The sequence below is a fragment of the Diadema antillarum genome, unplaced genomic scaffold (assembly GCF_040938485.1).
Source record: "Diadema antillarum isolate AM-2024a unplaced genomic scaffold, OU_Dant_1.0 scf00000170, whole genome shotgun sequence".
NCBI classification, from domain to species: Eukaryota; Metazoa; Echinodermata; class Echinoidea; order Diadematoida; family Diadematidae; genus Diadema; species Diadema antillarum.
The window spans coordinates 485,353-502,390 of record NW_027271059.1 but is presented as its reverse complement, the minus strand read 5'-3'; the positions used below and the strand labels follow the sequence as shown (position 1 = coordinate 502,390).

Here is a 17,038-nt window from a genome sequence, read left to right as displayed (position 1 = left end):
CCCCCAGGTGCCCCTAACTCCCCCCAAATTAAGGAATTGTTAAATATCTTCTCTTAGAATCAGAAGTGATAGAGCTAAGTTAGCCTGTTGAGGACAAGCTGATTTTGCTCCAACATGCATTTCCCATAGACACTTGCCCAAGTATACTTGGGACTCGTCCTCAACGGGTTAATACTATGAGTTATGGGGGCCTTACCCCCCCCCCTTTTTTTTTGGCAGAAATAAAATGCACAGTTTCGATCTATCAAAGAAAGGTGGCGCACACTAAACACAGCGCTGAGGACGGGTGCAATACACGAGCACACTCCTGCAACTTTTGTCTCTTTTTTTTTGAACGGACAGCGTGCAACATGGACCAAATGGGCAACATCATTGCTCAGAGTTGCACGAAAACCCAGCACAAGTTATTTCAAGATACATATTAAAAGATCGCACAATGCACGTGAGTAAAGCTTGCTCTTTGTAGGGAGCAGACCATACGCAGCGCAAGCGAGTGCTGTAGTTGCTCCATAGAGAGTTGGCACGTATGGACACTGATCCACGTACCGACTGGATTGAATACTGAAGGCGGCGCACCACTACTAGCGGAGCACTCTGAGCGCGCTTCAATGTCTATGCCAGCAGCTCATTAATCAACTGCAGTTGTGAGCCGGACTACGAAGATAGTGTATGTATCAATACAATCATACAGCTGGTCTGCAAGCCTGCAATCACGAGCCGGACTATGAAGATTTTAGCACGTTGTAACACCTGGCACCGGTGTAGCCAGGGGCGCTAGTGTTATACTTATTATTATCATCATTATTATATTAACATTATTATTATTACTTTATTATTATCATTATTATCCTCCTGCTTTGTCTCCTTTCATACTTCCACTGAACTGTTACTGATTCTTTTTCCTGTCAAAGTTTCAGTTGATATATCTATGCTGCAATTCAAAAGTTTACACACTGTGCAACACTTTGCATTCCTATGCTAGTGCAACTCATGTCTTTGTACTTCTTCTTTTTCGACAACAGCCAGTTGAGCTCATTCTTTTTCTTCCCTTCTCATCCATATTTTCCTCTGCAGTACATTTTACCTGTCTCTCTCCCTCCCCCCCCCCCCCCCCCGATGCAGGCCTAAAGCATACATTTTCATCCTCTTCTTGAAAACAACATGATGAATTTTCACCAAATTTGGCAGGTAGCATTCCAAGGGGGATAGGATCTCAATTTGTTTGAATGGCCACCATGCTCCTCTTGGGGGCCCTGGGGACCCAAACCTCCCAAATTAAGGAAGTTTGAAAATATTCTTCTGTGCCATCAGAAATGATAGAACTTCATGTCTTTTTAGCTCACCTGAGTCAAATGGTCAAGTGAGCTATTGCAATCATTCTTCATCCGGCATCCATCGTGTGTAAACTTTTTACATTTTCGTCTTCTTCTTGAGAACCCCATGACCGATTTTCACCAAACTCGGCAGGTAGTATCCCTAGGGGAATAGGATATCAATTTGTTCAAATGGGCACCATGCCCCATGGAAATGGCTCAAGGTATTATCATGAAATTCAGTGCATCAGTCAGTCAGGTGCAAGATTGCATCGCCAATCTTGACAAAAAGATTGAAACATCAGTCCTTTGAATAATACATCAGGTTTGATCCCATCATGCATCGCGTTGAGTTGCTTGTTATACCTATGGAAAATCAAATTGGCTTTGAAGCGTATCATCTTTAAAAAATCAGACTGTAAAACATTGTGGTTTAATTTTTTTTTTAAAATCGTGTGCTATAAAAAAAGAATAGTTGAAGTATTTGTACACGAACAAACTAAAGAAATCTAGCCTTGACAATTTGAGAATTTTGTACTGGAATACGTAATTAGGTTAAAAATTTTCAAACATTCGAACAAACTGTTCGTTGCAGACTTGTGAAACAGGTGCTCTTTCGTATTTAATACGTGAGCATTATACACATGCAAAACCCATTACTGAGTACTACAGCGCGTATGCGCTGTGCAGCGAAGTTCCCAACTACTGTGACGAAAGATTCAGTTTGCGATTTCTTTTTTCGACATTTCTTTTTACCATCGATTTTGTAACATTGCTAGTATGGACTTTATGTCTCTTGATACGGACTGAAGATTGCTGCAGTATGGAGACATGAAGAGGAGGACTACAGATGGTAAATTTGTGTCTCAATGTTCTAACAGCTCGTCGTGCAGTCCCACACGTTGAAAATTGTGATTGTGTTTCCGTGACTGACTTTAGTAGAATGTGGTGATCTGTGATGTGGGAAAGGAAACTCCACGTTTTGCCGCTACGAGATGGCACTTGCTCATGTGGCCTGTCCCGGGTTGGGGGGGTGTAGGACTCGAACAGGGCATCGAGTTGTTTACAAGAGGATTACACAACCATGAGCGACCATGTCTCGCACCTGTCAAACGACCGTTCCTCGACAATCGGTTTGATTGTATGGCAAGTGCCTTTACATTGTGTACATTATGGCAGTGTGTGATGAAAGGAAACACGGAAAGCAACACTGGTCACTTCATCGTGATCGCGTCATCTCTGTGAAGATCTGCATTTATGAGCAACCTTGGAGCTCCATATATTTCTATGTAGGTCTACAGGGAAAACGTGTTTGTCTGTGACCAGATGACGTCAACAGTTAAATTCAGAGAAAATGAGGAAGCAAGTATGCTTACAATTTCAGTTGCCTTCAGTTGATATGTCGACTCCCAAAACATGGCGTTGTTGGCCTTTATAAAAGTTGCCTTTTTATGAAGTTACAAACGCAAACAGAAGAAAACCGACCAGAAATGAATACACAAATAAATTTTCATGAAGTTGTTACAATAATAAAAGATAATTAGCCTCATGCGGCTATTTACCATTCTGATTCAAGTACATACTAACTGTTAAACTCTGCCATCCCGTTGCATGAAAACTGTTCTCTATCACTTGTTTCAAGTGTCAGTATCATATGTGTACTCTCTTCTCTTTTTAAATTGTTGTACACCGAAATGCTTTCGGTTTGATCATGTTCTCATGACAGTGGAATAGATGAAGGACCTTACTAATCTTCTTGGCTGCTGGTGACAAAAACAAATGAAAATAAATAGAAAAAAAAAAGCAAAACTGCGCTATCATCTGCACCGGCATACAAGTGCTACGAATAGGCCATAAATATTGCGGCAAAAGTAATTGCTCTATACCTTCTTTACAATCTAAGACAATAGAGAAAATGTTATAAGATCGCTCCCGAAATTCCTCTAGGTGTACTAAATATGCTAAATATCTACATCATTATTCTATATTTTGTCCTCCTTTTGTCTAGAAGTCTACTCCATCACATGTTCTAGCAACTACTTTCACTAGTAGGCAACTGCTATACATAAATGATAATCGATGAACGCTTTTTATTTTAGATATTCACTTTCAAACAACACCTCATACTCAATGCAAAGTGCATGCTAAGTCAGCAGGCAATCGTAGGCATACTGTGCACTACACGATGCTATGTGTCACCAGGGAGGTGCTGGAGAAGGAGAGACAACTACTGCTCTCCTTTGAAGTCATGCGCGGCACCGCTGAGAAGTTATGCGCTTAACTACAGGTGGAAACCAGGTGCTTTGACAAAAGAGAGCATCAATAATAGGGACTAGAGCTCTCACATCTGGAAATACTTGCCCCTACTGCAATTCACTCTCTCTTTCAATGTGATGGCAACAATGAATTTGTGTACCTTGAATTGTAGCAGTGAATCCAAATGCAGTGTAAAACTGACAATTTTAACAGCAAATAGTTTAAAAGCACGCTGGAACACGCTTTAGCGGAGTACTTTATTTGAAAGATCAAAACATCCAAGATTAAAAGATAGAAAACTAACATGCGGAAACGTGCGCATTATAGAAAAATATTAGTTTTTTAAGAGGGCCTAATTTTCATTTCATTTCGATTTGCGCATTACGAAGAAACTAGAAATACATGTTTATAATAGTGAATTCGTTTCTTAACTATTCTAAATCAATTCGAGTACTTCATTTAAAATTTTACGGTGAAATAAAGCTTGTAATTCAGCGAAAGGTGAAATGCGTTCTTCGCCTCCAAACTTCGTCTTGCAACTAGAGCGGCCCGGTGCCGAGTATGACTTCAAAGTGTAGTGGAATGCTAGACATCCCATTGTAACGACTTGAACCCAAACATGTGTTTGCATGAATTACGAAAAGTTGCCACTCCATCTCTGTAACACCTCCCTGGTGTCACTTTTGACTGTACTAGGACTGTTCGTTCGCTCCTGATCTGTCCCACCCCCCCCCCCCCCCACCCCCACGAAGCTCTTGATAATTCATAATTTGGTACTAAATGACTGCGAAGAGTCTACACGACGCAAAGGCGATTTTGAGGCCCTCAGTTGGCGGGGCTGCACCAGCAGCGGACCTTCAGTCTTTTTGACGAGATTGGCAATGCAATCTTGCGCCTGACTGTCAGTATGCATGTACTGTCTGACAGTGATTCTTTTTGAAATTTGTAGGACATGGGGTCAAAGGTTAATGGTCAAAGGGCAGATTAAAATGCCAAATTTCTACTATTAAATGCTGAAATTACACATTCTCTCCATGCATTGTAGGTTACTTAATGAATAAACTTGATAAAACCAGTTATATGCATGCTTTATTGTTCAATGATTCTGTAGGGGAAGATTTTGGCCATGGAGTCAAAGGGAAAGTGTTAAAATACAATTTTTCCAATATTTTGAAATTAGCTCAAAGTATTATGAAAATGGATGTTACCAATTTAGTTAGAGATTATTTGAAGAATTATGGGCCAGGGGGTCAAAGGACAAGGAAGTGAAAATGCTCAAATCCCGAATGTGTGCACCTGCTCTCTTATTAAAACAGTTTAGCCATCCATCCAAAATGAAACCTACACTGCTGTAGTTGAAGCAAAGTAAACACTCAACACATTTGTGAAAAATATGTCATTTTATTTATTTATTTGATATTGCCAATGAAGTGAAACTGTCGTCTCAACATTGTCAAGACATAATATAGTAGAGCAGTTAAGCCCTCAAAATCACGTGAATTGTGCAAAATTTGACTAAAGCATGAAACTTTCACCAGTGTTAGTACATACCATAAAATTTATTTTAAGATCGGGAGGTAAGTCTGATTTGACCTCTGATGACCTCCAGAGGTCAATGTACTTTAGATATCAGAAAATCAATGTTTTTAGACATTTGCGAATGATATATGTGGTTATGTTGCACTAAACATGCATTTATACCAAAGAGAAATCATTTCCAGATTCAACAGAGCACTGACAGGTTTTTACCTTTGACCTCTGATGACCTCCAGAGGTCAATGAGCTTTAAATATCAAAATATCGATGTTTTTAGACATTTGTGAATGATATATGTGGTTATGATTCACTAAACATGCATCTATACTTCAGGGAAACCATTTTCTGATTCCACAGAGCATTGACAGGTTTTAACCTTTGACCTCTGATGACCTTTGGAGGTCAATGACCTCAAAATATTATATTGATCTGTGATGTCATTGGTTAATGGTAACCATTGTTAAGATGTACAAAACAAGCATATCTGTCTTACAATGAAATTGTCTTCATATTCTAAAGAGCAGACAGGTTTCTACCTTTGACCTCTGATGACCTTGAGAGGTCAATGACCTCAGAATATCAGAATATTGAAGTATGACATCATTGACGAAAGGTCAAACATGGTAAAGATGTACAAAACAAGCATATCTGTGTACAATGACATCGTCTTCATATTCCAAGGCACACAGACGAGTTTCTGCCTTTGACCTCTGATGATCTAGAGAGGTCAATGACCTCAAATCATCAGAATAGTTTGGCATCATCAATGGTAAACATGATGATGTTCTAGAGAGCAATCGTAGGCCCTGCTTATTAACGAGCCATTACCGTTCACCTATGAAAATCACACAAGGTCAAATACCTCGAATGAAATGTGAGGATGTTAATATTGATATTGCGATAGTTAATAGTTAATAATTGTTTATAATGTAAGGCTTACAAACCATGCATTTCTGTAACCAAAAAAGTGGCTACTCATTCCGCAGAACTTTTCAGGTAATTATCTAAGTCGGGTATGTGCACAGAGCAAGGGGTGTCGATCTGTTTTCACGTGGGGGGGGGGGGAGAATTGGAAAATATGTAAAAGCATAAGTTCATGGTGCAAAAGAATGAAGCGGAGGGGGAGGGGGAGGATGTGGGTGAAGGATTGGATTTTTGCAGGTTTAGACCTGAAATCAGTGATTCTGTGTAGCTCTTGTTTAATGTGTGCGTCATCACTTATACGGAAGTTGATGGGGTGTGGGTGCATCTCACCTACCCTCCTCCCAAAGACGAAGTTTTTTTGTTTTTTTTTAAAGAATCTGATGCATACGTTTGGGGAAATAGTTGGAAAATTATGGATCACCAAGGTGTAGCAAGTCTATATGGATGGGAACCCAGCAAGCGCAGCGTTGGCGAGGGTAGGGTATTCCACTCCCATTCGAGAGAGCTCTTGTATTTTGAGAAATGAGATTCAACGACCTGGCACACAGGCACTTTTGAAGGAATACCTCGAAATTTGTATCAAAAAGGTGTAGTAAGTCAGCCATCTATGGAGGGAGACCAATCGACAGAAGGATGTGGGTGGAGGTATCCCCCTCCCACATTATGGAGCTTTTGCATTCTTTTGTTTGCAATTCAATGATTCAATGATTCAATGAAAAAAGTCCATACCCAAATGTGTAGGCATAATCAATGCATGGAGGAGAGGTTGATACACCGAGAGGAGGGTATGAAAGGGGCTGTCCCCTAATCCTTCCCATGCGAGAGAGCCTTTGCAGTAAGAATAGAAATGTAAAAAAAAAATCTAGTATACACATTTATGATGGAATATTTGGGAAATTATCAGTAAAAGGAGTGTACCAAATCTAAGGGTAGAAACCGAGGAGGGATTGTTAATTGAAAGATACACTTCCCCCTCCAACAAGAGGGGATTTTCTTTAATATGTCGGAACTGAAATTAAAGATCTAGTACATACTTTGTGATGATATTGAACAAAAATGGGACAAAAGCACTGAGCGTATATGGAAGGGGATATAACAAAAGATAGTGTGGGGGAGGGGGTATGCAAAGGAGATTCTGCCTTTTACTCTGGTGCATACTATAGCTGAAATGTTCAGTGACAATTCATTTTCTGTCAAAAAAGTGAAGAAAAAAAATCTCCATCTCAGGAAATACTTGGAGGCAAAGTTCTATGTCCCCACCATTCCCCCTCCCATATTTTCTCGGGAGGCGGGGCAAATGCCTCTTGCCCTCCAAAATGAACAATCGTGCATATATAGGAAAGCCTTTTCATCTCTGGAATTCAAATAAAAATATCTCTTAAAAACATTTTTCATAGAATAAGGGAAATTATCATTCCCCAAAGTATGTTATATCTGTGGAAGGAACCAAGCAGGGGGAAGGAGTCTATTGAAAGGAGATATCCCCTCTCACAGAAGGGAGATTTTGCATTTCAGAATTAAATTTGAACAATCCGATGCACACTTAAAGTGAAAAACTTTGGCAGTTTTCTGTCTAAAAAGCAAAAAGCAAAAAACAACAACAAAAACTAACAACAACAAAACATAGTCCAAATCTCAGAATTTAATGGGGTGGGGTCAACTATCCCTGCCACCACCCCACCCCTCCTCCAAACTGATGCCCTAGTATGTGCATGTGTTTTATTCCACTTGTTGAAAAGAAGAGAGAGTTTTAAGAAACAATATTGTTCAGTGGTCGCTATCCCAGTCAAGTAAATTGTTTATCAATAAGGTGATTTCCTTCACCTGTATACCTTAAGATGATGTAGGCCTGGTATTTGCCTTGCACGTTATTACATCCATTTCTTTTTTAGTATTCTCGTTTATATTTTGATGTGAAAGTTGTTTACTTTGCCACGATATTATTTGTACATAGAAAAAATAATCCAAGACTGAAAATGAAACTGATAAAATATTTAATGATTGACATGATGCACATATTGTGTATTTCTATAGCAATAAAAGTGAGCAATTCAAAAGGCGTGTACTCATTTCACATGAACATTAGCGATGATCCTCTGACCTCTGGAGGATATTGAAAGATATGCATCAATATGTAAGAATATTGATGTCTGGTCTCATTGGTTTGTAATGGCCAGCTGCTTATGAAATAATAATTATATTTAAAAAAATGCATTTTGTGTGTGTGTGTGTGTGTGTCCAAAATTGTATGCAGAGTATTCCACACACAGTTCAATTTTGACTTCCATCTAGGACAATGAGCGGTTACTTTTTTCTAAACTACACTGTAATATCAAAATCTATTGAAAAAACACGGTGGCGGCTGGGTCCAACACATTATCATTCCTTTTCGTTGGAATTCCATGCGGGATGGTCAAAACAAACATAGAAACAGATATCTCAGACCTAATTTTTATAACAAAGCATCATATCCTCATATACCCAACCCAACCCTCTATGCCCAGACAATGTAAACCACCCCATGGACTTACTTGGAGCTTTAGAATATCCTTTGTCAACAGAGAGAGACATCCAAACCTTTGCAGTGCCGACTAAGATCTGCCATGGAACTGATTGGTATTGGCTCTGCATCATTGACAGCAGATCTCGTTTCCTTTTCTCCTTCTTCTTCTTCTTCTTCTTCTTCTTCTTCATTATACTGTGTAATCTTGTAATCTGCCATGGAGCCTTTTCTTAATTGGTTAAAGAAGGTATCCAAAGAGCTATATGAAGCAAAAAACAACAAACAAATGCAAAAACAAAAAGAGAGACATATGTATCTTTAATAACAGAGCTGAATATTGAGTATCTCTCTCCTGAAGTGTTTCAAAGAGATACAAGAGACAGTGGCCGAGAGTAGCCGCCACCTTTTTTGGGAGTAGGCCTACTTTGTGTTCTTGCAAATGATGCCTGACATTTTTGGTCATTGGCCCTTTTTGAAGAATGCAGCAATAGAGCCACAACTTCCCGCGGAGTGGATATTGTGGGGTTCTTGATGCAGAACATCATCGCTGAATTTGCCTGTGCTGTACTTTCTTACAGGGATTGCCATTTGTAGTTTTGTTTTGTTTTGCTTTGTTTTGTTTTTCAAGTGTGGCTGTAACACTACTTGTTTTGCATATGATGGTCATTGAAGCTAAAGAGTGCATATCTTCTCTGGATCATTCCAAACTTCATGATGTTTCACCTGGGTGAATGGATCCCAGATGATGCATGCATATTCCAGGACAGTCCTGAGCGGCATGGAGTGGCAAAACACCTGAACTTTATGATACTCATATCTTCGTCTGGAGAGAGTCTTTGGTTGAAGTATAACCTTTTTAAGCTGCTGTGGCGATTTGATTCCAGCTGAGCCTCCTATTGGAACTCCAAAATATTTTGCACAATCCGCTTTCTCCATGGTTTGCCATGAATGCTTATCTATTCCCTGGGTAGGTCTCGGATGGCAATAGCTAGTTGCAATACACAGGATTGCTTCATGTGGAATGCATGTTGGGCCTCACAGTATGTCGAAGTTTTCAAGATGGTCCATGATGTCGCAGCTGTGGACTGTATACTCCAGGACCATGAGTCATTCATCACAGTCATACTGTAACAACCCACCAGCTTTACACTGGCCAATACAAGTCCACCAGCTGGAAACTATGCAAATATTGCCCATGAGCTTGACACTTAGGCAAACCAGTCCCATAATGAGTCCGACAAATGGGGGAAAAGATCTATGAGACTTACACTGAATAGATTAAACACTCTGTATATCAGTCTCGTGGGCCTTGTTTTCCTCGAGTGTCGAGATAATGGCCATATTTGCCTATATTTGCTGGTCTACATAACTAACCGAAACATAACAGTTATATTTGAGGTCACTGCCATCACTCAAGAAACTTAAGCTTTATTTCTGAAGTAATTGACCTCTCACATTTCAGAGACCTGTTACTATAAACCAATGTTTTGTGGAATATGCATACATCCTTTGTATGTATGCATATTTTTTACTTGTTACATTTTACTTTGTCAATGCGTGATTTGTACATGATTAAGCATTTACGATTACACCAATGAAGCCAAACAACAATACAGGTAAGCCTACACATGTGACCTCAGTGACCTCTCATTGTCCTGAGAGGTCAAAGTTGGATATAATGCACAGGCTAATGACCAATGTTCCATGGAATGACAAGATTCTTCTATTATAGCATAAATGATTGTACATCGGGTATTACAAAGTTGACCATTGACTATACATAGAATATCAATATTCTGATATTTTGAGGTCATTGACCTGTCACCTTCCTCAGAGGTCAAAGGTAGAGAACACGTGAGTAATTTCTCTTGCTCTGTGGAATAGGAAAACAATTCATTTGTAATACAAATGAATATAACATCGAAATCATGTTTGTCATCAACCAATTGCACCAAATATCAATGTTCTAACATTTTAGGTCATTGGCCTCATCATAGGTCATCTGAGGTCATCAGAGGTCAAAGGTAGAAATCTGACTCGAAAGGCTCAGTGGAACATTGAGGCAATTCCTCTTACAAAAATTAGTTTTTAGTACATAATTATCGTGTTTTAGTTATGAGTGACGCATTAAAATATCAATTTTCTGACATTTTGAGGTCATTGACCTCTGGAGGTCATCAGAGGTCAAAGATAGAAACCTGTCAGGGCTCTGTGGAATATAAAGACAATTTCACTGTGACAAAAATTAAGTTTTAGTACATTATTACTGTGTTTTATCATTTACCAATGATGCAAAATATCAATTTTCTGACATTTTGAGGTCATTGACCTCTGGAGGTCATCAGAGGTCAAAGGTAGAAACCTGTCAGGGCTCTGTGGAACATAAAGACAATTTCACTGTGACAAAAAGTAAGTTTTAGTACATCATTACTGTGTTTATCATTAACCAATGACGCAAAATATCAATTTTCTTAGATTTTGAGGTCATTGACCTCTAGAGGTCATCAGAGGTCAATTCAGACTTACCTCCCGATCTTAAAATTAATCTTATAGCATGTACTAACAATGGTGAAAGTTTCATGCTTTAGTCAAATTTTGCACAATTCTTCGGCTTATCTGCTCTACTAATAGACCTGTTGACAGAACCATGTCTTATGGCAGAGGCATACCAGTCGCCATAGTGACATTTCCGGTTAAGAAATGAAAAGGGGTGTCTAGAGTATGCCTAATCACATTATCCAAGAAAAAAAAGTTTTCCTGAAAAAAATGCCCAAAACAAAATTTCCCATTCTTTTTATGATCTCAAACTGAAGAATTCTGTAAAAGAATTGCTCTCTCAGAAAAAAAAAAAAAAAAAAGATCGACTAGGTTGACAAATTTCACCTATTTTGAGTCCTCATGTAAAATTGAGTCGTGTGACTTTTTGTTGGTTTTGTGATGCATAATCACATCATATATGAACTACTGTTCGGCACACTTAAGCCCCGCAGTTATTGGTGAAATAGACATCAACATAAACAATAGCACACAAACTGAATTTATCTATATTATTTAAAGTCCTTTCCAATTTTAATCTTTAGCATCAAATAGTGTAATTTTAGCATTTTAGCTGGACCTATGACCTCATGACCCAAAATATCCCAACAGAATCATTGTCAGGCAATACTTGTATATGCGAAATTTTATAAAGATACCTTGAGCCATATCAGAGATATGGGAAAAAACAATAATAATTTTAGTGTTCTTTCTTGACCTTTGACCCCATGGCCCGAAACCTTCCCTAAAAAATCTTGTCTTGTAATACATGTATGAAGTAAGTTTCATGAAATACCTTCAAGGATTGCAGAGATACAAGGAAAATGAGAGATACAAGGAAAATGGTGTAATTTTAGAATTTAAAATCGACATTTGACTTGAGCGCATGCACCTTTAATTGGATTGATGCAGGTTTGTCCATTCATACCTACATTATGCTAAGTTTTGTGTGGATATCTCAAATGATTCTTAAGTTACGTCATCCACAAAATTTATTATGGATAATAGGACGAACAGGTGAACAACCCAAAAACAAAATTCCTCTAGTAACATTGTGGAGGTATACAAATTGAGTCATACCAAAAGATTGGCCACAGGTAATAAAGAGTTCAAAATGAAAAAAAAAAAATCAACAAGAGATGAGTCATCAATCATTGTTTGTAGGAGATGGCTCTAATGAAAAGTTCACCAAAAGGGAATGATGTTGTGACTTTGAAATAACACAACACAAACTGCAAGTCTGTAAGGATATTGAGCAAATCTGACACCATATTGAAGCTTTAAAACTGATTTAGTGTTGGTAATGTCATACAACGTATTGACATCTTTACTAGTTACTTTCTTGACATGGCTTTAGTGCCACTCTGCTTTCAAAATGGTGCTTTACCTCGTGACTCTGTGCTGTTCAGGTGAGCACTTGACCAGTGGGTCTCATCTTAAATTTCACTAAAAACTGAAATGCGAGTTAATTTGCACAGATACAAAAGTACATGAGAAAATGAGAAGTTACTATGCTTGGGACATCAGAGTTCATGATGACTACTTTGTGTACATATGTAATATTAAAGGTAAAACATAGTTGCCATATACCTGCAGAACTGTCAATATTTGCTCTAAAATGGACACATATGCATAACAAATGTGTGACATAAAGCTGTGATAACATTATTTCAATTGGGTAACAATGAAATTTGAAATATTAACCAAAAAAGCATGCTGACAGCTCCTTTGCTCACCAGGAATAAAAGCTGGGTGCACCAACTTTATTATTTTACAATTCTGATCTGAACATACCCAAAAACAACTAATTATCCTGACAAATTGCATCAGCCAGACAAGTTTCTTGGCAGACCCTATCAATATTTTGAAGGCAAATTCCAGTTGATGGAAGATGAGTTTTGAGCCCCTCTGAGAACTCTGTTTTACCTTTAATGATTGCTGAAGCTGAGATTAATATCTATCATTTCCTTCTGAAATACCATATTTGATGTATGTTACACTGCAAAGTTTTCATAAAACAACTTTCTTTGTCGCTTAAATGCTCATAAAGATTCTGTAGTATTTTTATTCCTTTCGTACATTGTCATGACTCATACTTTGCATTGCAGGTCCATGGGCTGTGAACAAAAATGAGCTCAAGCTTGGAGAAGAAATTGGCCATGGTTTCTTTGGAGGTAAAAAACAAGTCAGCATTATTTATGCTATTAAGTATCTTCTCCAATGTATTCGGTTGTCTGGGAGCAAATAAAAATGTTACTGTCAAGATACCAGTTATGTGTAAAGACACTTTAATGTTGGTTTGTGGCATTCATTGATATTTGTTAAAATGCGTTTTATGTCCTTTTTGTCATGTGTATGGACGTTTATCTTCAGGTAATTCCCGTCAGAGTGGCCAGAAACCTTTGTGCATGCACAAAGTTTTTTCTCGATAGCACGATCTGACCCTTGTCCAATAGTTGTACGTTTTCTCCTGTATCTGTACTGTACTTTGTCGTTTCCACATGTTTCCATCCGCTAGATCTCGTGTAGAGTTTGTTGCTGCAAGAGATGGAACGAAAGGAACAGCTATTATTATTTACAGCACATCAAAAGCATATGCACGGTTCTCTGATGTTCAGTGTACGTTTCGTGTGTCACCTATTTGTTCCTTGTGTGATTTGTCCGGTGGGCATGCAGTTTATATTGTTTCTCATACATTTGCGCACATTCCACTGTCCTGTACAGAATTGCCTTGGGTGCCTTGTTTGTTTTGTTCAGTCCCTAGACTCTGCATGGACACTCCTCTAAAACGGAAAACTTTACACTTTGTTTACCAGATGGACGATTTGAACAATGGATGAGCAAAACATTGCCCGTTTCTTGTACGTTGGGCCTATCCGGTAAAGTGTGTCAGGGCCGTATTTATGATGTGTGAATGATGGGAGCCCTTACAGTCACCCTTACCTGTGTACGCAGAAATGTATACATGTATGTAAACTTTATTGTGTGTATCTGTGGTGTGGGTATGTGACAAATTGTGCACTTCTTTCCTTGGATCATATCATCGCTGTGTTACCATATTCTGAAATTCAATGTGCATAAATACTGTATACGCCATATACAACATGTATTTAGCAAGTCAAATTTTTCGTGAACCAGGACTTCTCGACAATTTCTAAAGAGGTAATCCAGTACCTATGACACAATTACCTGTAAAGTTTGTTCAGTTTCATGCGGTAACTGTAGGCAATGTACAATTGTATTAAGTACATGTAGTAGTAAGATTTCCCAATCATGTGCAGCAAAGCAGAATTCAAGCCACCACTAAAGCAATTTTGTTCAGTGCATACAAGTGTAGTGTACACTGTATTTTGTACATCTGATGTGTGAGTGTTAACGTGTGTACCTAGTTTTACTTACTTATCCACAGTTCTTGTCCATTACAGCATCCCCCCTCCCGCTTGTTTCATTGTTAATATGGGCAAGTTTATGAGGGGACTGCAGACTACAGTGCACAATCTCTGCTTTTCAGCAGTCCTCTTCATTTCTGACTTTTTGGGGGGTCTTTTTTGGTATTTGTCTTGAAATTTACAAAATTGTATCACTGTTCTTGATTTGTTTTTTATTGCATTCAGTTATGTTGTTATGTGTATTCTAATTTCAATGTTTTTGAAATGAAATAGAATGAAATGAAAAAAAAGGGAAAAAGTTCTACTGGTAAGTTATTGTATCTACTCTCTATATCAGGCATGTTGAGAATTAGTAGGTTTGAAGCACCCCACAATAAAATCTGTGTGTACTGTCTGCCATTCACATTATGTCATCTCTTACACTTGCTACATTGTACAACACCAGAGCCAGTGACAAAATTCATTGTAAAATTTTGTATTTTTTCAACTGACTTATCGATTAGAATCAATTTTCATAGATGCCAGATATTATGTACATGTAGTTCATATTTGTACAGTCTTATCAATTTCAATTTTTTTCAATTTCAATTTTATTTCCATTTTCATTGAATAAACAGGGGAAATTATATACAATACATTTACAGAACATATTTGTAACAATTTCAAAGAAAACGTACGAGTGATCACAAGTAACAACAGAAATTCCTTTCTAAGGTATAAACGTAATACAAAGATTAGAATGGAAATGGAGGGTCCCACTAAAAAGCAAAGCTTGTAGGGTATGGGACCCTCGGAAAATATTTACACAAAATCGAAGAAACCAATGTCAACTGACATGAAATTAACTTAGGAAGGAAAAAGAAAGAAAAAAAAAGGAAAAAGGAAAAAGAAGAAAAAGGGGGAAATGAGACTATGGTACAACACATGCCACCGTGGACACAAGCATGTATACTGTACTTCATGATGTAAATGCAATAATAAACCGATAAAACGCTCCCTGGTTTGATATTGCCATTGATTGGGTGCATATACTGGTATGAATGCATAGGAACAGATGTAAAAAAAAGAGAAAGAGAATAGACTCATTGTTGTCTGGTACAATAAAAGAAATATCTGAGAAAAACTTATGTTCGACAGATTATTTTCTTTACAAGATGATTTCTGTGTGATATCTTAATACTTGTAAAAAAGATGACTTGATTGAGACAATAAAGCCAAACCTAATTTGGTTGTATGTCGTAAAATTTCAATAAAAAGAATTTTAATTTGTTCTTAAAAGAATTCAAAGTTTGTGCTGTTACTATGTCATTGGGAAGTGAGTTCCAAAACTTAGGCCCCTCGCCCCTCCTTATCATGGAGGTTCAAGAGATGGAGTTCCAGCTGGCTATAATTATTCAATACCAGTAAGCTGTCAATTTTCTATGGACGGACAAAAGAATTCCACAGGTGCATTTGTGCTTTAATGTTCGATGCCTGAAGCCTTCATCTTCCTGAGCAATCTGAAGATTAATTTTTAATGCTACCATAGTATCAGGTATATGCTGCTCGATTATATATCAAATGGAATGAAATTTTACCCGATGGTGAAGCATATAAAACAAAAGTCAAAAATCCCTTCCAAGAATATGTGCAAAAGTGTAAATCTGAGCTGTATGTTGTGAAAGTGTTTGAAATTTTACCCTCAGAATGGAAAACCATTTTTTATCATCTTTCCGATTGCATGTATTTCCGACAAATGAAACTAATATGGCCTTTTTTACGATCAGTGGTGTAACTTTTGTACTCGGAGGGTCAAAATTTCAAACAAAATACTTTTTCATTATTCTGTTTGATTCCTGTTTGAAAGTATTCAAATTTTTGAAAAAATAACATTTCAGACCTTAAAGCTGAAAGGGTTATTGGTGTAATTTAAGGAAAACCCTGGCACCTGAAGTAAATTTAAGCAAAATTTTGCTTTCATGAATTGCACCATATTGACAAAACTCTGTAGTCAAACTTCACCATGCAAAGTTTATATGGTTAAGAACAATATATAGTTTGTGAATCAAAACTATTTGGGGGTTGAATATGAAGTGAATTTAAAAAAAATACATGAGATTTATAAATTTTTGCTAAAAATACCAATTGACATGTAATTTTTAAGATTTTAACTATTCATTGGAGGGCAGGCCAGGTCAAACTCTTACTATAACAAGTCTTTAAGAAGGGCTACCTTCCTATGTAGGTTAAATGAAATTCCAATCATTTCTTTAAAACTTGGATTTTTCACACATGGATGTTTCGGAGGTGACAGTTAACATATAAGAATGTTTCGGAGGTGACATTAATATTAACACTCACTTTTTTTTAGAATAAGTGACAATAACACAAAAACTTCTTCTTTTTATCAATGTTTTTAATAATTGTAACTCGAGAACAAGAAATTAACTCCTGTTTCAAGCAGATAGACCACACAGAACAAGTGTTTTTTTTTTACACTTCATTAATTAGCATGGGTACCGGTAATTTACCTTCCATTTGGACGAAGGATGTAAGCTAAATATTGTAACCTGAAGAAACGTGGCATTCCATTTTCTACCTTA

At 37.6% G+C, this 17,038-nt stretch overlaps 1 protein-coding gene across 3 annotated transcripts in view; it reads left to right on the top strand.

The window, feature by feature from the left end:
* Positions 1 to 17,038, top strand: part of LOC139722753 (tyrosine-protein kinase CSK-like) — a 156,637-nt gene that overhangs the window by 106,289 nt on the left and 33,310 nt on the right. For all 3 annotated transcript variants that reach the window (XM_071634037.1, XM_071634039.1, XM_071634038.1), the window contains exon 5: positions 13,176 to 13,241. In XM_071634037.1, the coding sequence (XP_071490138.1) occupies positions 13,176 to 13,241 (66 nt within the window). The remainder of the gene's footprint in view (positions 1 to 13,175; positions 13,242 to 17,038) is intronic.